Raw genomic sequence first — 22,619 nt, 5'->3', positions numbered from 1 at the left:
GAGGAGAAGGGGACGACAGAGGATGAGATGGCTGGATGGCATCACCGACTCGATGCAGATGAGTTTGAGTGAACTTCGGGAGCTGGTGATGGACAGGGAGGTCGCAAAGAGTCAGACACGACTGAGCGACTGAACTGAACTGAACTGAAAGGGCTTTGTGGTTTGAGAGTCTCTATTTCCCCCCAGACAAGTGCCTGCATTCCTGGGCTGCTGTGTTCACGTCTTGAAGGTGAAAAAGCCAGTGTTTCGAGTGAGAGATCCTGCCAGGCTGACCTGGTGCACTGTCAGCTGGGGGGGCTTTGGTTCACAGGTCATTTGGGGGCCTGCAGTCCACAGGGCAGACTCTGAAGTCGCAGTGCAAAACTGGTTTTGTGCTTGTTTTAACCAGGTGACTTTTGGACAGTGGTTGGAGAGGATAAGGCAAAAGTGTTGAATATTGTGAAGCCCAACATGGCCCACTTCCGGGAGCTGTACGGCAGCATTCTGCAGGAGAGCCCCCAGGTGGTGTATAAGGCCCAGCAGGGCAGCCTGGAGGTGAGCGGTCGGTGGGACATCACGGGTCCGTCCTGAGGCAGGAGCCCGTTTAAGGGGAAAAGTCGAGTGCGCAGTATGACCAGTGTGGTAACTATTCACAGAAAGTGCGTTTTGCGTGTAAACGTGTTCTCTGTGTGTTTGAAATAAGGCTAAAAGGTCGCATAAGAAACTAGTGACAGACAGGAGGCTGCCTCTGGAGAAGGGCCAGGGGCTGACATGAGCCGGGTGGGGGCCGGTCTTCACCGTGTGTACCTTTTTGCCATTTGAACTTCTTGCTACATATATTAATTATTAATCAGAAACAAATAGAAGCAAACTCTGAAATTACCTTCTCTTCGCCTCCAAACCCATCTGCCTCCCAGAGGTAGTCTTATTCACAGGTTGGTGTGTTTGCTTCCAGATCTCATTGCATGCGCTTCTGTGTGTATTTGTACGTGTATAGACATGTAGGAAGTGGCTTGGTCTTTTTCATTTTTTTTTTACATAAATGTATTCATATATGTTATTCTGAAGCTTGTTTCTCCCCCACTTGTTATATGTATTGTGTCTTGGGACTTTTCTTTTGACATAGCGGACAAGGCTTTCTTTCAAGGCATTTATCAAAAAAATACTAAGTTTTTTGAAAATAAAAGTCAAAGAACCTTTGAAAAATGTAATTTGGATATAAGATTTTTTAAACTATAGGATTTGTGGTTTTTTAATCTTTACGATAACACCATTAACTTTTTTAAAGCTCCTCCTCTTCCACATAATAGAGGCAATTCATGTTGAATAACAAATTAATGGTATTTCTAGAACTGAAAGGAAACTTTAAAAAACAGGAATTATTTTAAATGTAGTGTTAGAGAATAACATGAATGCCCAGAATACCCACCACTCAGGTTAACAGATTTTGCAGTGTTTGCTTTAGATTGAGGTTTTGTGTTTTTAATTTTTACTCTTCTCAAAGTGATGCCTGCACACTTTAAAAATCAGGTGACACCCCAAGGTTTTTACGAAAAGCAGCATTTCTCTGCTGCACAGCTCCTACTTTCCCAGAGAAGCTGCTTTCATCTCCTTCACTGAGGCTTCTGGTGTTTATCTCCATATTTATAAGTAATGTGGTTTGACTGTTATTTCTTGATTTGTTTTCAGTTTTGTACATTTTTTGTCACCCTTTTATGGAAAATGAGAATTTTTTACTCTCATGCACTCCATTCACACACACACACTCTCTCTCTCTCACGCACTCTTTCCGCCTCTCTCTTCACCACCACTCACTTATGCTCCACATATAGTTATTACATGGGCTTTCCACATGGTTCAGTGATCCACCCAGATGGTTAAGATCCATCCACCTGCAGTGCAGATGTGGGTTCAATCCCTGGATTAGGAGGATCCCCTGGAGGAGGGCATGGCAACTCACTCCAGTATTCTTGCCTGGAGAATCCCATGCACAGAGGAGCCTAGCAGGCTACAATCCACGGGGTCGCAGAGTCGGGACACAACTGAAGTGACTGAGCATGCATGTATGCATAATTATTACGTAAATTTAGGTTAATAGTCAAAATTTACTTTATTAAGACAACTGGGTTTCTTCATTGCTGCCATATACTACTGTGAAGTTTACTTTCCTGCACAACTTTGTTTTTCTTGGAGTTAATCAGTCCATTTGTTCCTTCTTGCTTAGTGTCTACATTGTTGTGGTTCAGTCGCTAAGTCATGTCCAACTCTTTGCGACCCATGGACTGCAGCATGCCAGGCTCCCTTGTCCTTCACCATCTCCCAGAGTTTGCTCAAACTCACATCCATTGAGTCAATGATGCCATCCAACCATCTCATCCTCTGCTGCCTCCTCCTCCTGCCCTCAGTCTTTCCCAGAATCAGGGTCTTTTCCAATGAGTCAGCTCTTCACATCACATGGCGAAAGTATTAGAGCTTCAGCTTCAGCATCAGTCCTTCGAATGAATCGTCAAGGTTGATTTCCTTTAGGATTGACTGGTTTGATCTCCTTGCAGTCCAGGGGACTTTCAAGAGTCTTCTCCAGCACCACAGTTTGAAAGCATCAATTTTTCAGTGCTCAGGCTTCTTTATGGTCCAACTCTCACATCTGTACACGACTACTGGAAAAACCATAGCCTTGACCATACAGACCTTTGTCGGCAAAGTGACTTCTCTGCATTCTAATACACTGTCTAGGCTGGTCATAGCTTTTCTTCCAAGGAGCATCTTTTAATCTCATGGCTGCAATCACTGTCCGCAGTGATTTTGGAGCTGAAGAAAGTAAAGTCTGTCAGTGTTTCCATTTTTTCCCCCATCTATTTACCATGAAGTGATAGGACCAGATGCCATGATCTTAGTGTTTTGAATGTTGAGTTTTAAGCCAACTTTTTCACTCTCCTCTTTGAGCTTCATCAAGAGGCTCTTCAGTTCCTCTTCACTGCCATTAGGGTGGTGTCATCTGCATATCTGAGGTTGTTGATATTTCTCCTGACAGTCTTGATTCCAGCTTGTGCTTCATCCAGCACAGCGTTTCTCATGATGTACTCTGCATGTAAGTTAAATAAGTAGGGTGACAAAATACAGCCTTGACACACTCCTTTCCCAATTTTGAACCAGTTTGTTGTTCTATGTCCAGTTCTAACTGTTGCTTCTTGACCTGCATACAGGTTTCTCAGAATGCAGGTAAGGTGGTCTGGTATTCCTATCTCTTTCAAGAATTTTCCACAGTTTGCTGTGATCCACACAGTCAAAGGTCTTAGCATGGTCAAGAAGCAGAAGTAGATTTTTTTTTTTTAATTCTCTTGCTTTTTCTGTGACCCAGTGGATGTTGACAATTTGATCTCTGGTTTCTCTGCCTTTTCTAAATCCACATTGTACATCTGAAAGTTCTCAGTACACATACTGTTGAAGCCTAGCTTGAAAGATTTTGAGCATTACCTTGCTATGAAATGAGTACAATTGTGTGGTGATTTGCACATTCTTTGGCATTATCCTTCTTTGGTATTGGAATGAAAACTGACCTTTTCCAGTCTTGTGGCCACTGCTGAGTTTTCCAAATTTGCCGGCTAATTGAGTACAGCACTCTACCAGCATCATCTTTTAGGATTTGAAATGGCTTAGCTGGAATTTTATCACTTCTACTGCCTTTGTTCATAGTAATGCTTCCTAAGGCCCATTTGACTTCACACTCCAGGATGTCTGGCTCTAGGTGAGTGACCACACCATGGTGGTTATCCAGGTCATTAAGACCTTTCTTGTATAGTTCTTCTGGGTATTCTTGCCACCTCCTCTTAATCTCTTCTGCTTCATCTAAGTCCTTACCGTTTTTGCCCTTTATCATGCCCATCTTTGCATGAAATGTTCCCTTTGTATCTAATTTTCTTGAAGAGATCTCTAGTCTTTCCCTTTCTATTTTGAAAGGACATTTTCCCCTCTATTTCTTGGTGTTGTTCACTTAAGAAGACTTTCTTTTGTCTTCTTGCTTTTCTCTGCAACTCTGCATTCAGATGGGTATATCTTTCCCTTTCTCCTTTGCCTTTCACTTCTCTTCTTTTCTCAGCTATTTGTAAGCCCTCCTCAGACAACCATTTTGCCTTCTTGCATTTCTTTTTCTTGGGGATGGTTTTGGTCACTGCCTCTTACACAGTCTTACGAACCTCCGTCAATAGTTCTTCAGGCAGTCTGTCAGATCTAACCCCTTGAATCTATTTGTCATTTCCACTATATAATCATAAGGGATTTTATTTAGGTCATACCTGGATGGCCTACTTTCTTCAATTTAAGTCTGAATTTTGCAATAAGGAACTGATGATCTGAGCCTTAGTCAGCTCCAGGTCTTGTTTTTGCTGACCATATAGAGCTTTTCCATCTTCGGCTACAAAGAATATAAAAGTGAAAGTCACTCAGTCGTGTCCAACTCCTTGCAACCCCATGGACTCTGGGCCAGAATACTGGAGTGGGTAGCCTTTCCCTTTTCCAGAGGATATCCCAACCCAGGGATTGAACCCAGGTCTCCCGCACTGCAGGTGGATTCTTGACTAGCTGAACCACAAGGAAAGCCCAAGAATACTGGAGTGGGTAGCCTATCCCTTCTCCAGCGGATCTTTCCGACCCAGGAATTGAACCAGGGTCTCCTGCATTGCAGGTGGATTCTTAACCAAATGAGCTATCAGGGAAGCCCTGATTTTGGTATTGACCATCTGGTGACATCCATGTGTAGAGTTGTCTCTTGTGTTGTGGGAAGAGGGTGTTTGCTATGACCAGTGCATTCTCTTGGCAAAACTCTGTTAGCCTTTGCCCTGCTTCATTTTGCACTCCAAGCCAAACTTGCCTGTTACTCCAGCTATCTCCTGCCTTCCTACTTTTGCATTCCATTCCCCTGTGATGAAAAGGACATCTTGTTTTGGTGTTAGTTCTGGAAGGTCTTGTATTTTCTATATACTTGTAAATAATTCACCCTCAAACTCTCCTACAAATCTGTAAAACATCCTCCTTTGTAGACAAACACATCAGGTGTTTTCTCTGTTTCTTGCTTTTCGTGGGGACCTTCTTCCTGAAGTCCTGTGTCCCCCGTTCCTTTCGGGGCTGGTTGCTTTCTAGACACGCTGCACAGCTCTTCCCCTGGAGCTTTGTTTCATTATCACCTATAGTACAGGGTTCTTCCTTGCTGCTTTCATCTTCTCCTTCTCTCTCTCAGTGGTATTTCGTTGAGATGTCCATCTGCCTCTCCCTAATGATTGCTTTTCTTGTGCTTAAGCAAAATTGCCACCGCAGCAGCACATTCTGCTTACTGTTCACCTCTTTAAATCTGCTTCGTGATCGGCCGTTCTTTTTTGAACTGTTCCTGATGACCAGCTCTAGGACGTTTCTGGAGATGGGGTGTCATTTCCAGGGCCCCAGCGCTTGTGAGTACCCAGTGCCCAGAAGCGGTGGTTTTCAAGGTGTTGTTACAGGACATGTCCACAAGGCGGCAGCACGTCTCCATTTCCAGGTCTGGGTGGGCCGCAAGCAGAGCTTTAAAAGAAAGTGGCTTTCCTGGGTGGGAGAGGAGGGTGGACAGGCCGAGAAGAAACAGCCGAGGGCTTGTGCTCCTTGCTGTTTCCCACCCTCGACAGATACCAAGCCCTGACAGACCGCTCCGCGGAGGACGCTGTGGTTCCTAGGTCGGGGGACGGCTCCGTGCGAGGAGGCTGCAGCGGGGAATCCCACCGGCGTGAGAGTTGCGCACCAGGTGACTTTTGCAAGCTCTTCCAGCCCAGAGCGCGCACCGCTGTTTGGATACGGGAGGTTTCATGGAGGCTTCAGGGGGCTGCGCCTGGATCGGGAGATTGTGGTCCCCACTACAAGAGACCAGACACTCCAGGACTCAGGGGAGCTCGTTTGCTGACCCATCCTCCCCAGCTCTCTCATCTGGCCGAGTCCAGGCTGCAGGGCCCCAGGCTGCTCAGGCCCCAGAAAGGTGACACAAGCCTGCTGAAAGGGCCTTCAGGGAGATAGTGTTCACGTTTCTGTTTTTTTTTTCCCCACCCCACTTCTCTCTAGGTTGAAGGGGTTATGTTAGGTTGGAATAGAGTTCATTTACAACGTTGTGGGTTTTTTTGGGGGCGGGGGGGAGGGTTTCCAGCCACCTGATTCTGTTACGCTAAACATGTTCTGTGTTGATTTCTTTCTCCATACAGATTTCTAGAGTGTGTGGAGCACAGCAGCCTGTGCGAATGGGACCTTTTTGATAATTTATCTATATATTAGTGCATATCTATTACTCTCAAACACCTCATATATGCCTCTCCCTGCTCTTTCTGCTTTGGTAGCCATCTGTTTGGTTTCTGGTCCCGAGAATCAGTTTTTCTTTCCTAAATGAGTCCATTTGTTTCAGTCTTTGGATTCCGTCTCTAAATGACATTAGAAGGTGTTTGTGGTTCTATGCCGGCGGCCCTTCACTTAGTGTGGTCTACTCCAGGTCCATCCATTTTTCTGTTTTTTCTGCAAACAGCAGTATTTCAGTCCTTATTTTGGCAGAGTAATATCCCAGGGTATGAATGAACCAGATCTTCTTGAGGCATCCATCACCGATGGAGATTTTTTGTTGTTTCCAGGTCTCCGCTTGTGAATGACGCTGCATGCAGGTTGGGTGAGTGTGTCTTTGCGAATGAAGGTTGGTTTTACTTGTTTGTTTTTAATTTTTATTTTTTTCACATAGCACCCAGGAGTGTGATCTCAGGCTTAAATGGTAGGTGAATTTTTATTTTTGAAAGGGCCCTTCCTTCCGTTCTCCATCATGGCTCTTAGCAATTGACCTTCCCAAAAATGGCGAAGGAGGCCTCCCTCTCCTCCATGCCCTCCCTGGAATGTATTGTCAGCCTTGATTGATCTGCTTTCTAACTGGTGTGAGGTGATACCTGGTGGTGATTTGATTGCCCTCTCATAATAATTGATAAGGGAGAGCCATGGTTTTTGTGCAAAAAATTAAAACACACAGTGGGTGTAAAAAGCCCTCTTGACATTTGCTCTCTGAAAGGTGCTTGTGTTTTGAATTGTTTTTACTTACCTCCCCGGGCATTTTCTAGGTCTCTGGGAACTTCTACCGTCTCCCAGGCCTCGGGGCTCAAGGCTGGTCAGGCTCCAGGGCTATGACACAAGCCCAGGTCACTGAGGGCTCAGGGAAGAGTCGTGGCATTTTGTGTGTTAATGTGTGTGTGTGTGTGTGTGTGTGTGCCCTCTTCCTTTAGAGTTTTCATTTTTTTTTTTCAATTGGAATTGAGTTCATTTTCAATGTTGTGCTTCTTTGGGTGTTAGGTACCCTAACTGTTATCCACGCATTTCATTTCAGGCTTTTTTTTCCATACAGGTTGTTAGAGAGGGTTGAGCAGAGTCCCTGATGCTGGACAGTTGGTCCTCGTGACGACTTTCTGTATGCTAGTGGGGATTCGTCAATCCCAGACTCCTAATTCATCCCTCCCTCCTCCCCCCACCTTTTTCCATTGGTAACCATCAGTTTGTTGTTTTTTTTTTTCCTGGGTCTGGGCATTGCTTTCTCTTAGGTCAACAGGTCCGTTTCTGTCCATTTTCCACTGCCTGTCCAAGTGACATCACAGGCTATTTGTCGTTCTGTGACTGAGGTCCTTCACTAAGTATGATCAGCTCGGTTCATCTGTGTGGTTGCAAAAGGCAGCATTTCATTCATTTCTATTTATGGCTGAGTGAGAGTCCCTTGCATCTGGGTGCCACGTCTTGCTGGCGCATCCATCTGTCCATGGACATGTTTGTTGCCTGCTGACCTTGGGATTGCAGATTATTCTGCAGTGAACATTGGTTTCGCCCGTTGTTTCCACCCTTTGTTTAGGAATCAGAGTTTTTCTTTGCATATAGTTTCAGGAGTGTGATTGCGGGACCCATTGGTAGAGATCCATCTGTATTTGTATTTATCTTCTCTGAGGGTGCGACCTTCAAACCTTTGCCATCGTGATTCCTGTGCTTTTTCCTTCCCCAAACGACCGTCGGATGGGTCCCTTTCCCCTGGGCCCTATCCCGCTTTGATTCTCTATTGCATTTTTCCTGATCTCCTCTCTGATGGCTGTGAAGTGGTATCTGGTTGAGATTTCTATCTGTCTCTCCCTAATGCTTGCTGCTCTTGTGCTTAAGCAAAATCACCACCGCAGGAACTCATTCTGCCTGCCTACCACTCACCTCTTGAAATTTGCATCTTGAATGGGGCTTCTTTTTTGAACTGTTTCTGATGACCAACCCTAGGACGTTTCTGGAGGTGGGGTGTCATTTCCAGGGCCCCAGCGCTTTTGAGTATCCAGTCCCCAGAAGCTTTGGTTTTCAAGGTGTTGTTACAGGACGTATCCATAAGGCGGCAGCACGTTTCCATTTTGGGGTCTGGGTGGGCGGCAAGCAGAGCTTTAAAAGAAAGTGGCTTTCCTGGGTGGGAGAGGAGGGTGGACAGGCCGAGAAGAAACAGCCGAGGGCTTGTGCTCCTTGCTGTTTCCCGGGACGTTTCCCACCCCCGACGGATGCCAAGCCCTGACAGACCGCTCCGCTGAGGACGCTGTGGTTCCTAGGTGGGGAGACAGCTCCATGCGAGGAGGCTGCAGCGGGGAATCCCACCGGCGTGAGAGTTGCGCACCAGGTGACTTTTGCAAGCTCTTCCAGTCCAGAGCACGCACCGATCCTTGGATGCAGAGGGTGCACCTGGATCGTGAGATCATGGTCCGGTCCACGTGGGACCAGACACTCCAGGTCTCAAGGGAGAGACACGTCCTCCCCAGCTCTCTCAGCTGGCCCAGAGTCCAGCCTCGGGGGCCCCAGGCTGCTCAGGCTCCGGGGACGTGACACAAGCCCCAGTCACCGAGACTTCAGGTACAGAGCCTTGGCATTATCTTTTTTTTTTTCTTCTTTCAATTTCAGGTCTTTTGTTTATGTTGGAATAAAGTTGATATTGTATGTTGTGTTTCTTTGAGTGTTTAGCATCCTGTTTCTATTACACATTTATATAGAAGTATTCTTTGTTATTTTTTTTAAACTGTTGGTTTTTAGATTATTTTGAGTAGTGTTCCCTTGTTGATTAGGTCCTCCTTGACTATTTATATGTATTAGAATTGATATATTACTCCTGTACTTCTAATATATCTCCCCACTTAGCTTTTTGCTTCGTTAAGCATCAGTTTATTGTCTGATTCCTGGAATAGGTTTCCACTTTGTAAATGGCTATGTTTGTATTAGTTTGTTGATGCCATCTCATGAAATCATAGGCTACTTTTGCTCTCTGCCTGACGCCCTTCACCAGTATGATCAACTCTAGGTCCATCCATGCTGTTGCAAAAGGCAGTTTTTCATTCATTGTTTTTTTTTCTTGTCTGAGTCATAGTTCATTATATATACGTACTACATCTTGACACATCCGTCTCTCTCTGGACACTCCTGTTGATCCCACTTCTTGGCTCTCATATCATAAATTATGATGCAGTGAATGTTGTTTGTATGTTTCCTTTCGAATGTCAGGTTTTCTTTTCTTTTTTTTTTTGCATTTATGTCCAGGAGTTTGATCACCGGCTCAACTTTTTGTGGTATTTTGTAAAAATACATATTTATTTATTTACTTGTTTGGCTGCCCTTGGTCTTAGTTCCAGTACCCAGGATCTTTATTTGCAGAATGCAGACTCTTAGTTGCTTAGTTGTGGCGTGTGGCATCTATTTCCCTGACCAGGGATCAATCGAACCTGGACCTCCTGCATTGGGAGCATGGAGTCTTAGCTTTGGACTCTCAGGAAGTGTCCCTCATTGAAATTTTTTTTTTTTTTGAAGGGGAACGTTCCTACCATTCTAAGTCTTATCCGTTCATATTCCCAAAAAGAGTGAAGGAGAGTTCATTTTTTCCTTGCCCCCCAACATTTATTACCATTGTGACATCTTTTTCACTCTCCTCTTTCACTTTCATCAAGAGGCTTTTTAGTTCCTCTTCACTTTCTGTGATAAGGGTGGTGTCATCTGCATATCTGAGGTTATTGATATTTCTCCCAGCAATCTTGATTCCAGCTTGTGCTTCTTCCAGCCCAGCATTTCTCATGATGTGCTCTGCATATAAGTTAAATAAGCAAGGTGACAATATACAGCCTTGCTGCTGCTGCTAAGTTGCTTCAGTTGTGTCCAACTCTGTGCGACCCTATAGACGGCAGCCCACCAGGCTGTTCTTGTTCTCAAGGCAAGAACACTGGAGTGGGTTGCCATTTCCTTCTCCAATGCATGAAAGTGAAAAGAGAAAGTGAAGTCACTCAGTCGTGTCTGACTCTGTCCATCACCAACTCCCAGAGTTCACCCAAATCCATGTCCATTGAGTCGGTGATGCCATCCAACCATCTCACCCTCTGTCGTCCCCTTCTCCTCCTGCCCTCAATCTTTCCCAGCACCAAGGTCTTTTCAAATGAGTCAGCTCTTCACATCAGGTGGCTGAAGTATTGGAGTTGCAGCTTCAACATCAGTCCTTCCAATGAACACTCAGGACTGATCTCCTTTAGGATGGACTGGTTGGATCTCCTTGCAGTCCAGCCACTAAGGCTACCCTACCACTAGGATATTGGAGACCAGTTGACTTTTCGAAGCTCTTGCATCTTCCATGTCCACCATCACTTGGGTGCAGTAGGTCTGGTTGTGCTGCTGCAGCGCCCGCCTGGGTCAGGAGAGTTTGGTCTCCATCAGCATGGACGAGGTATTAGAGGCCCAAACGGGGCTCATTTGCCAGACTATCCTGTCTTACCTCCCTCGGCCCCACTGCAGTACAGCCTTGGGATTCAAGTCTCCTCAGATTTAGGGATGTCAAAGCAGTCAGGGTCACCGAGGCCCATGGTGAATATAATGAGCACCCCCCCTTTTTTGGGTCACTGTTTTTTTTTTAATCCATTCATCCATTCCTGGATACTCTAGGTTGCTTCCATATCTTGCCTCTTGTAAGAGATGCTGCAGCAGGTAAGTGGATGCAGATGCCTTTTTCAGTTAGTCTTTTCTTCAGATAAAACCTAGAAGCAGAATTAGTGAACCCCATTGCAGCTCTATTTTTAATTTTTTGAGGCACTCCATACTGTATGCAGGTCAGGAAGCAACAGTTAGAACTGGACATGGAACAACAGACTGGTTCCAAATAGGAAAAGGAGTACCTCAAGGCTGTATATTGTCACCCTGCTTATTTAACTTATATGCAGAGTACGTCATGAGAAACGCTGGGCTGGAGGAAGCACAAGCTGGAATCAAGATTGCCGGGAGAAATATCAATAAACTCCGATATGCAGATGACACCACCCTTATGGCAGAAAGTGAAGAGGAACTAAAAAGCCTCTTGATGAAAGTGAAAGTGGAGAGTGAAAAAGTTGGCTTAAAGCTCAACATTCAGAAAACGAAGATCATGCATCTGGCCCCATCACTTCATGGGAAATAGACGGGGAAACAGTGGAAACAGTGTCAGACTTTATTTTTTTGGGCTCCAAAATCATTGCAGATGGTGACTGCAGCCAGGAAATTAAAAGACACTTACTCCTTGGAAGGAAAGTTATGACCAACCTAGACAGCATATTGAAAAGCAGAGACATTACTTTGTCAACAAAGGTCAGTCTAATCAAGGCTATGGTTTTTCCAGTGGTCATGTGTGGATGTGAGAGTTGGACTGTGAAGAAATCTGAGCACCGAAGAATTGATGCTTTTGAACTGTGGTGTTGGAGAAGACTCTTGGGAGTCCCTTGGACTGCAAGGAGATCCAACCAGTCCATTCTAAAGGAGATCAGCCCTGTGTGTTCTTTGGAAAGACTGATGCTGAAGCTGAAACACCAGTACTTTGGCCACCTCATGTGAAGAGTTGACTCATTGGAAAAGACTCTGATGCTGGGAGGGATTGAGGGCAGGAGGAGAAGGGGACGACAGAGGATGAGATGGCTGGATGGCGTCACTGACTCGATGGACATGAGTTTGAGTGAACTCCGGGAGTTGGTAATGGACAGGGAGGCCTGGCGTGCTGCGATCCATGGGGTCGCAAAGAGTCGGACACGACTGAGTGACTGAACTGAAGTGAACTGATGCTATTTTCCACAATGGCTGCATCACTTTACAGTCGCAGTTCCCATCTTCACCAGCACGTTTCTTGGTGATACAGCCACTCAGCTACCAGGTGATGTCTCATCGCCATCTTGTTTTGCATTTGAAGATTCACAGATTTTCCTGAGCACCCTGTACATGCTTGGGTTGGATCCTCTGTCTTATTTCAAGCTTAAGCCCATGCAGTAATATTCTAGACGGTTCCACATACTGCAAGTTTCTCAAATAGCCTTTTCTCTCTAGCTCTCAGGACCTTTATGTACTAGGTATATGTGCTCAGTTGCGTGTGACTCTTTGGGACCCCACGGACTCTAGCCCACCAGGTTCCTCTGTCCATATGATTTCCCAGGCAAGAATACTGGAGTGGGTTGCCATTTCTTCCTCCGGGGGATCTTCGAAACCCAGGGATCGAACCCACATCTCCTGCATTGCCTGGCGGATTCTTTACCACTGAATCACCTAGGAAGCCCCAGAACTTTTATTGTTTCTAATTAATTTATTAATAGAACTGCAGTTGTTGGTCTGGAGGACGCATTAAAGACCCCTGGATGCCTCATATACTACGCACCTTGGCCAAGGCCTAAAGGGCTACAAGGTTCGGTTTTCCAATCTGTGCAATGGAGTGGAAAGCAAGGGATGGGGTTTAACTTCACCTCTCCCCACCTCCCCACCCGCCACCACCCCCCGACTCTCAGCCCCTGAACTTCCAGTAGTTATGTAAGGATGTGAGAGTTGGTCCATAAAGAAGGCCTTTTCCAATTGTGATCTTGGAGGAGACTCTTCAGAGTCCCTTGGACTGCAAGGAGATCTAACCAGTCAATCCTAATCGAAATCAACCCTGAATATTCATTGGAAGGACTGATGCTGAAGTTGAACTTTCAATACTCTGGCCACCTGATGCGAAGAGCTGACTCACTGGAAAAGACCCTGGGGCTGGGAAAGATTGAAGCGGGGAGGAGAAGGGGATGACAGAAGATGAGCGGGTTGGATGGCATCGCCACTCGATGGACATGAGTTTGAGCAAACTCCGAGACAGAGAGAGAGAAAGAGGACAGGGTAGCCTGGCGTGCTGCAGTCCATGGGGTCACAAGGCGTCAGACACGACCTAGCAGTTGAACAACAACCCCAAGTTCCGGGGTTGGGAAAAACGTATAATCAAGGAGCGTCACCCGGCCACTCGGAGAAGGCAATGGCAACCCACTCCAGTGTTCTTGCCTGGACAATCCCAGGGACGGCGGAGCCTGGTGGGCTGCCGTCTATGGGGTCGCACAGAGTCGGACACGACTGAAGGGAAAAAACAAAACAAACCCGACCACTCGTTCCGGCGCCTGCGCAGAAGCCGCCGCTGCGCCGTTCCTGGGGAATTTTTTTCCGGCCTCTCGATGACTCGGCGCTCCTACGTGTTTTCTCCCCCGGTCTTTTGGTTTCGGTGCCGCCGCAGGCGTGCCTGCCGAGCGCCGAGGTGTTGATGGAGATGGCGGCCGCGCCCGAGTGAAGGCTTGTGGAGGCCCGGAGCCCGCGTCTGACGACTGGACAGGCCTGAGCGCCCGGGGGAGGCCCGAGCAGGGTACAGAGAAGGCCAGGCGACTCTCCGGGTTGGGGCGCCACCCCGCTTCGGCAAGCAGACGGGCGGTTGGTGGCGGTGGCCGGGTGGCCCTGTGTTGTGGTGGCTGTGACTTGCGTGGTGGGCGCCGGGCCTCTCCTGCCGCGCGCCCCACCCGAGTGTCCGCGGTGCTTTTACTCCGGCCGTGGCTGCGCGGGGACGCGTTAGCGGTGTTGGGTTCTGCGGCGGGGGGCTGCGTGGTCCCAGGCTGCGGCGAGCGGCCGGCGGCGCTCGCGCTGGACGAGGAGTTGCAGGAACCGTGGGCCTTATTTGGATTTCGGACAGGATTTCGGGTATGCGGGTCTCGCTTGTGTTGTGGACGTGGGGCCCAGCTAGGTGGTTTGTAGTGGGTGTTTGGTTACGTGATCTTAAGAGTTCGTTCATTCATTCATTCCCTCCCGGGGCGTTATTGGGATCATCGGAGGTTGGTGCCGGGCACTGACCTGCGGGTGTGGTGGTAGGAACATGGACGTGGCCTCTGCCCTCACACAGCTCACAGGCTGTGGGTTTTCGTCGCTTTGTGTACCTGTGGTTACAAATTGAGGTTAGTGCTGTGAGGAGAGGTGCCAGGGACAGAACACCCTGAGCAGTGCTTTTTCGAGGACGTGAGGGTGCCTTGAGATTTCGGGAGTGGTGTTGGATTTGCGGCTGGTTGGGTGAGTGGGAAGAGAGGAGGCTCGGGTGATCCTCTGGCTAGGAACTGCTTGTTCTTTCAGCGGCTGTCTGTGGAAGGGGCTGAGCTGTGATTGTATGTAATCATCGGGCTTTTTCACTGGAGGAAGAAAACAGGAACCTCGTGTTTCATTTGTTTATTTCCTGGGACACCGACCCCGCTTGGCTTTGATGACTGGGCAGTCCCTCCTCAGTGGCCTGTAAGCGGGTCCATCGGCAGCTCAAAGCTGAGGTTCATACGTTCCTGCTCACTCTCCACCCTCGTTTGTGGCCTCAGATTCTTGAGAAGTTTTTCTGGCTTTGGTGGAATGGTTTTGCCTACGTTTTTCCCTGTGGCTGGGAGTCTTTTCAAGTTGACATTGAAAGTGACTTTGTCCAGGCTGGATAAAACTGAAAATGTAACTTATTAAACTCTGAATTGTTTAAGCACTGGGTTCTTTTATTTTTGAGGCAGGGAGAATGTTAGGTTTGCTGGTTTATGAAGTCTAGTAAGTTTATGAACAAGTACCGTACAAAATAAGACACAAATATATTTTTCTTTTTTTTGATAAATATTTGTGTTATTTTCAGTTTGAGGCGATCAAAGTAGATTTTTCTTTCTGATCACTCAAGTTTCTAATGCTGCTCCTTAGACTGAAGTTGACATTTTTGTTTGGTTTCTAGGATAGATGCTATCCCTTTAACATCAGTGCATTTCTGATACAGATGCAAAAACTCCATATATGTAGTTGAATAAATGGTCAAGGGAAAGAGAGTCAAGTAAAAATTTCTGCTTGTTGAGAACTACTTCAGACATGGCATGCACATTATGAAGTTGGAATAAATGTTAGAGAATTGACCCTTTTGATGTTGTATTTTCCTTTCTTATCTTCAGGAGTCTGTGCTTCCCTCTTCATTGAGTTGTTGTCCAGTGATGGTCTCAGCTTACAAAGTTTTAGGTTTCCGTCTAAGGATTTGGGAAAGCAGTTTGTATTCTCAGACTTGCACTGGAAAACATTAAGTACCCATCTTGAATTGTGAAAAGAACAAGGAAAGTTCTCAGTTGCTGCTAATTTGCCTGAATTTGTTACCCCCTCCCTTTTCTTTTTTCCTTTCGCAGGACTTCTGCTCCAGAGAGGACACCTCATCTGGGACCATGATGCCACTTCCCCATCGTCTGGGTGCTGCTTGATCCCTTGTCTAAGCTAATGCTGTGGGATCCCTTGTCTCTTGTGGAGGAATCCAGCTGACTCTTGGCATGAGGCCCCTGCGTTTTGGGGGTTGAGAGAGACACCCCATGGCGTCTCTGGATGACCCAGGAGAAGTGAGAGAGGGCTTCCTCTGCCCTTTGTGCCTGAAGGACCTGCAGTCTTTCTATCAGCTGCAGTCACATTATGAGGAAGAGCACTCCGGGGAAGACCGTGATGTCAAAGGGCAAATTAAAAGTAAGAGGCTAGGATTTCCTGCTTATCCTGTTCTGTCATTTGGAGCTTGAACTCATGGGATGGTTTTTATCAGCTCCCATGGATGCCACTGTGGACTAAAAAAAGATGTACAAGTTGAGAGTTGTGAGTTAAGTTTTATTTGGGGCAAAATGAGGACTGCAGCTCTGGAGGCAGCATCTCAGATAGCTCTGAGAGACTGCTCCAAAGCAGAAGTGGGGGAGAGTCAATATATAAGGTTTTGGTGAAGGGGGAGTTCAGTACCATGAAGCACTCAATTTACAACAGGTTTTTTGTTAGTCTTGAGGGTCTGATGTCACCATGAAGGGATTTAGTGCTTCTCTAGATATGAGGAGATCCAAGGATTGAGATCATAAAATCTGTTCCTAAAAACACCCAACTATCTAAAGAGCTGTCCCACCAGATTCCCTGGAGCGCAGAGCACCTCCCTCCACCCTGAACTCCCTCAGGGGTTGCTGAAGGTCAGCAGCTAGAGCAGCGTGGGGTTCAGTCTCCAGAGGCAGGTGGCACACGCTTTGTTGTTCAGTTGTTGGCAATGCTCTTGGTAAGTGCCAGTTTGTAGTTGACACCACCATCACACGATAACTAAGAGTAAGTTAATAATAACAATAGAGAACATGTTTCTAGTGTTTTCCATGTTCAGTTCGGTTCAGTCGCTCAGTCGTGTCCGACTCTTTGTGACCCCATGAACTGTAGGCCTACCAGGCTCCCCCATCCATGGGATTTTCCAGGCAAGGGGACTGGAGTGGGGTGCCATTTCCAGGTTTTTTAGCAGGCAGTATTAAAAACACTCCCCTGCATCAATTTCATTTAATTCTCACCATAACTGTATTGTCAATGAGCCCCATTTTTCTGATGAGGATTCCAGACACACACATGAAACGCCGAGATAATGCCTACACAGTGAGGCTTCACATATAATGTGAAGCTGCACAGTGAGGTGGAGCCTGGCTCTGAACCCAGTAAGTGTAATTACTGTTCTCTGCTGTCTCTTCTAGCCTGTTTGAATTATCCAACTGCCAGTGCCAGAGGGTTTTGGGGTGGAATTCCTTTCCTTTGCTATGTAAGCGGAGGCACATTGTACACCCGTTTACCTGTCACAGATTCAGGCTTTCCTGCCATCCTTAATTCCTTCACTGCACCTTGCCCTCTGCAGCGCAGGAAAAGGAAGGTATGGTTGAAATGTAAGGAGGAAAACCCACAGAGGTGAAACTTGGTGTCTTCCAAGTTTCCAAACTTGGTGAGCTTCCAAGGACCCTCAGGTCCTAAAGGGTTGTAAAAAGAATTTTTGAAGGCAATTTTTGCTGTTCAGAGTATTCATTTCCTAGATTTCAGACTCTAACCCCTAAGTACGATGCTGGTGCTCTGGAACGCTCTTTCCTAGTGATTCAGTTAAGTGCTGGCCACACTTCTGAAGGCAATGAAATTAAAAAGGTCTGATGCCGTATTCACAACTTTGTCGGGTGGGAGAGAAAGGAGTGATCCATGTATTCCTAAGTGGACTTTGGCCTCCACACATGTGAGTCACACACCGCCTGTAATCAAAATAATCTCACTCCCTGTCTCACTTTTCAGTTCAGAAAAAAAGTTGTTGAAAGCATTACTACTTATAACCTCTGACAAAAAATATGACAGCTGAACATTTCAGAATCCTGAGGGCTACAGTGGACGAGGTGGCTTCTGGCTGCAGAGTCTGGAGCAGCCTCTTAGGAGGCTCTTAGGAGACGAAAGAGAAGAAAGAACAAGAGAGAAATGTGTGTTCTTTCACATACTCTCCCAACAACCCTGCAGGAAGGTGGTTGATCTCATTTTACAGAGAAACAGCAAGACTCTGAGATGTACAGTGACTTCTCCAAGGTCACGCAGGGATTGACAGAACTAGGCCTTGGCCCCGTGTCTTCCATGCTCTGCCCGTGGCATCACAGCGGAGGTGAGGCCCTGTATTCTGATCACAGCGAACACTGCAGCTGGAAAACTAGCAAACAAATGAACTGCTTGTCTAAGTGGCCTTGGGACAACTGAGGGGCTCCGTGGTTTTCCGTGAACACCCAGTCATGGTGTCAGCTGGACTGGGTCGTATACTGGGATTCTGCTAAGGCTTTGGTGCTGGTGGCTAGAGAGGTTAGAGAGTGGTGTCTTCACATTGCTGGGACGACTGCGCTTCTATTAGGGAAAATGTGTAAGACTATTGAAATAATAGATAGAGGACCTTTTGTTTCCGTCTGAAAGGAAGTGAGGGTTAATCGTGAATCCTGGCTAGAAAGAGACTGGAAGTTATCAAATTTAGTTCCTCTTTTCTGTCAGTGTTTCTCTCTGCTTTTGTGTTTCTGCCTCCTTTGAGAGACAGTGGATTTCTTGTCAGCTTTGGCTGTGAAGGGAAGATGGGCAAAATGAATCAGACACCTAGATTTTAGGCCCCTCTCCTTTCATCTGGCTCATAATCACAAAACATTTGCAAGAAGTCAAGACTCCGGCTTTCTTCTCAACTAATGGAAAGGAGAAACGTGGTACTGAGCTGAAATGCTGTGGGCTGATCAGATACTGGAAACTACGTCTCCACGTCGAGTTCCTTGCTCCTTCCTCCTGCTTCCTTTACTTGACTTGTGGGTGCTTGGAAAACCTGGGACTGGAAAGAACTCTCAAAGATGATGCCAGCTAAGGGGCCAGGCTGCGAGCACGAAAGCCTGCTTTTATTAGGGAGGGCGTTCCTCATTTTCCGTTTAGCGTTGGTCACAATGGAAGGCTACAAGAGGAACCTTCTTTGGTTGACTTAAGCTTTGGTTCTAACTCCAACATAGCCTCTTAAAAGTAGCCTCACCATCCCTTCAAGGGCAGGTTATGGGCTGTTTTCTTTCCTAACTCCCAATATCTGGCATCAGAGGGACACTGTGTCTACAGCCCATGGTCCTCCTGGTGCCTTCACTAAGCTTACTTTATTTATTTTTTAAATTATTTTATTTATTTATTTTTGATCTTTTGGGGGGACTGTTTTCTTTCCTTCTTGTTTTTAATTTTTATTGCAGTACAGTTGCTTTACAATGTTGTGTTAGTTTCTGCTATACAGCAAAGTGAATCAGCTATACGTAGGCAAACATCCCCCTCTTTTTGAATTTTCTTCCTGGTTAGGTCACCACAGAGCATTGAGTAGAGTTCTCTGTGCTACACTGTGGGTTCTAGGCTTCCTTTGTAGCTGCCTTCTGCCCCAAAGCCATACAAAACCTTTCAGGAAGGGTTCATTGCCTGGTCCATCTTGAATTGAGGACATGTGCCTTGTCTGAAATGCATTTTGTTTTTTTTTTTACCAGAGCCTTTTCAGGACACAAGGGCTGTCAGTTGAATTATCTTTCCTGATTCTCTCTGTTCCTCTTAATCAGCCTCTTATTTGGGAAACTTAAAATCTGGGAGCCACTCTGGTGTTCATACAGATTCTGATTCCATTTGTCTTGCTGGAATCTGGGAGGCAAGACCCAAGGCTAGGGAGTGACTTGGGGGGGAGACGATGCTCTCTGTAGTGTCCTCATGCCCCTGCTGGCTAGCCCTCCCTCCACCTTTCGAACTCTCGACTGGGCGTTTTTGTCCTCATAGGAGCACATGGTTCCTTGTATGTCCTTCCTTGGCCTCCAACTATTAACTGTCCTTGAAGTTCTTGAATTTTATCTGAAGTCTGTTTTGCAGCCCTAAGATTGTAGACTAGACTTAATCATAACAGTACTGCTGAAATCACCATCTGCAGCTTTCTTACGGGACCCGAGACCCAGGGGTTCCTTTCTGTACTACACGTCCAGCATGTACAGACCTTTCATAGTATTTGTCCAGGTCTTTGAATCCAAGAGTCTTTACCTCAGAACCAATTTTCTGGTAGGGTTTGCTTATGTTCCTCAGCCTGCCATTGAGTCTCCCCTTAACTTCATAATTGATTTAAATCAATTATTTTTTTAAGTGAGAAGATCCCTATAATGATACGGGCTGGAGGATGGGATTGGGACAGTGGTCCTAGAAGTTTGCCTCCTTCCCTCCTACTGCTTCTGTCCTTGAAGAATGAAAGAACCCTGGTACAGGAGAATTCATGAAATGCACTGGGAGCCTGTTGATGGGGGAAATCTGAGTGCTGTTCCTGTAGCACCTCAACACTCCACTGGTATTCTTCATGGATTCATATGGCGTTTGTTCCATTTTTTAAGGTCTTGTCCAGAAGGCTAGGAAAGCAAAGAACAGGCTGTTGAAACGGGAAGGAGATGATCGAGCTGAATCAGGCACCCAAGGATACGAGTCTTTCAGCTATGGAGGGGTCGATCCTTACATGTGGGAACCCCAGGAGCTTGGTAAGAAATGCTTTTCATTCATTCATTCATTATTGAGCGTCTGTATGTTTTCAGAGTTGGCTGAAGAGACACCAGTAAACCTGCATGGTTGTAAGCGTCCCATGACCTTTGTGTCCTAGTGGGGGGAGATACAGAGAAGGTAATGGCACCCCACTCCAGTACTCTTGCCTGGAAAATCCCATGGATGGAGGAGCCTGGAAGGCTGCAGTCCATGGGGTCGCTGAGGGTCGGACACGACTGAGTGACTTCACTTTCACTTTTCACTTTCATGCATTGGAGAAGGAAATGGCAACCCACTCCAGTGTTCTTGCCTGGAGAATCCCAGGGACGGCGGAGCCCGGTGGGCTGCTGTCTCTGGGGTCGCACAGAGTCGGACACGACTGAAGCGACTCAGCAGCAGCAGCAGCAGCAGCAGCAGGGGAGAGATAACCAACAAGGATGAGCTGGGCATTCAAACACAAAGCATTGCGGCGTTAGGCACCGAGTTAAATCTTTACATGTGGACTCTCATTTAATTGTTGCTGAACTCCATGGGGACCTGCCCAGGGTCAGGCAGCTGGGGCGCTGCAGAACTGAAATAGGAGTCCGAGTCTCTGGACATCAGTCCAGACACAGTCCACTGTCTCTTCTCATATAGATGCTACCTGCCTACTGAAAACCACCGGTTCATGCAGCTTAATTTTCTGAAGTGTGTAATTATGGTATCATCTACTTGCTTTCCGAGTTATCATCTTTTGAGGGTAATGGAAGTAATCTAAAATTGTTTTGGTGATGGTTGCACAAGCCTGTCAGTAAACTAAAACCCACTGATTTTGTATGCTGTAAATGGTGAATTGTATGTATTTGAATGATAACTCAGTGAAGCTTTTACCAAAAAGATCATGCCACATGGAGCTGAACTAATCTTCCGTGTCCTTTAACTGTTGAACGTTAGTGATCATTAATATAATACTGTCTGTCCATGTGATGGATAAATAATGATTTTTTTTTGGTAGTACTTTGTTATACTTTGTTTGCTTTTTGGCTGAGCCACGTGCCATGTGGGATCTTAATTCCCTGACCAGGGACTGAAGCCACAACCCCGCATTGGATGTGGTGTCTTAACCACCAGTTGCTAGGGGAGTCAGGTACTACTTTACTATACTTTGATACTCATTATCTTGTTCACCTTTCATAAAAGCCATGTGACGTGGAAAGGATAGTGATGCCCATTCCATTTAAAGTTAAATAAGATTTAAAAGTCAAAGTCAGTTCCACGACCACACACCAGTCAAATTTTAAGAGCTCAGTCTCCATGTGTGGCCAGTGGCTAACATATTAGAGAGTGGCAACGTTTTACTTTCATCATGGCAGGAGAAAATAGAAATAAGACTATATGCATATACTTATTTGTTACATATGAAACACAATTAAAAACATGAAGGAGACATTTTAAGTGTATGACCTCTTATGAGTTTTTTGATAACTTATTTCATGATTGCCAGTGTTAAATTTTTCAAGGTGATGTTCCAGTTAACTTCCCTGATTTAACAACTGAAGGAAGGCACAAATTGCAAAAGGTCAAGAGAATGGCAGATTTTCAGAGTTAATGCTTATTAACACTCCTAAAAATTTGAAACTAAATTTTAATTAGATGTTAACATTATGGCTAGGAAGAAGAGAATAACAGATGGTTAAGAATCTAGTATAAAGATCTTGGGACTTCCCTGGCAGTCCAGTGGTTAAAACTTCACCTTCCAATGTAAGGGGTGTATGTTCGATCCCTGGCCAGGGAGCTAAGACCCCACATGCCTTGCAACCAAAAGACCAAGACATAAAACAGAAACAATATTGTAACATATTCAATAAAGCCTTTACAAATGATGCCCATCAAAATCTTTAAAAAAAAAAAAAAAGAATCTAGTATAAAGATCTAGATATAGTAAAGTACCTACATGAACAAGCCGTCTTTGGGAGGAAGAAATGAATTGAGTGCTGGGAGGGGTTGGGGTCAGGGCCGGCTTTCAGAAGCGGTGAGAGATTGAGCAGGAGCTCTTCCAGATGCTCTGAGACAAAAGGCTACTTGGTTCCATCTGTATGAGGATTGTCCTAGGTCTTGGCTGCTGGACTGAGGATGCTATCGGTTGAACTAGCCCCACAAAGGCGTCTCTTAGCATTTGTATGTTGGGGGCTATTTAGAGAAGGGTTGTGTTCATTCTGATGAAAAAGCCATATTGTACCAACTGTGAAAAGTATAGAGAAGTTTAAGATTAAAAAAAAAGGCCCATAATGTTATTTCCTTCTTCTTTAACAAAAGTTCACATGCCGGGCAGTGTTCTAAGGGTTTTATAAATTTAACTTCTTTAATCTGGATAACAGCACTGTGCGGTAGCTATTCCTGTTTTCCCCATTTTATAGCTGAGTACTCCATGTTACAGAGATGTTAAGGAACTTGTCCAAGGTCACACAGTGTGTGGCAGAATTGAGCACAGGCTGGTTCCAGAG

At 46.0% G+C, this 22,619-nt stretch overlaps 1 protein-coding gene across 7 annotated transcripts in view; it reads left to right on the top strand.

The window, feature by feature from the left end:
- RBSN (rabenosyn, RAB effector) overlaps positions 1–22,619 on the top strand; it is a 44,612-nt gene that overhangs the window by 8,114 nt on the left and 13,879 nt on the right. Inside the window, exons 2-4 of one of the 7 annotated variants that reach the window (XM_027523678.1) lie at positions 389–534; positions 15,471–15,795; positions 19,995–20,135. In XM_027523678.1, the coding sequence (XP_027379479.1) occupies positions 15,648–15,795; positions 19,995–20,135 (289 nt within the window). In that variant the 5' untranslated portion in view covers positions 389–534; positions 15,471–15,647. Of the gene's footprint in view, positions 1–388; positions 535–6,162; positions 8,878–13,422; positions 13,763–13,798; positions 13,993–15,470; positions 15,796–19,994; positions 20,136–22,619 lie in introns of those variants that run through there. The other 6 variants (XM_027523676.1, XM_027523677.1, XM_027523675.1 and 3 more) reach the window with 6 other exon arrangements.

Source organism: Bos indicus x Bos taurus, chromosome 22 (assembly GCF_003369695.1).
Source record: "Bos indicus x Bos taurus breed Angus x Brahman F1 hybrid chromosome 22, Bos_hybrid_MaternalHap_v2.0, whole genome shotgun sequence".
NCBI lineage: Eukaryota > Metazoa > Chordata > Mammalia > Artiodactyla > Bovidae > Bos > Bos indicus x Bos taurus.
Note: the sequence above shows the minus strand (reverse complement) of the source record. Positions and strands in the feature narration are given on the sequence as shown.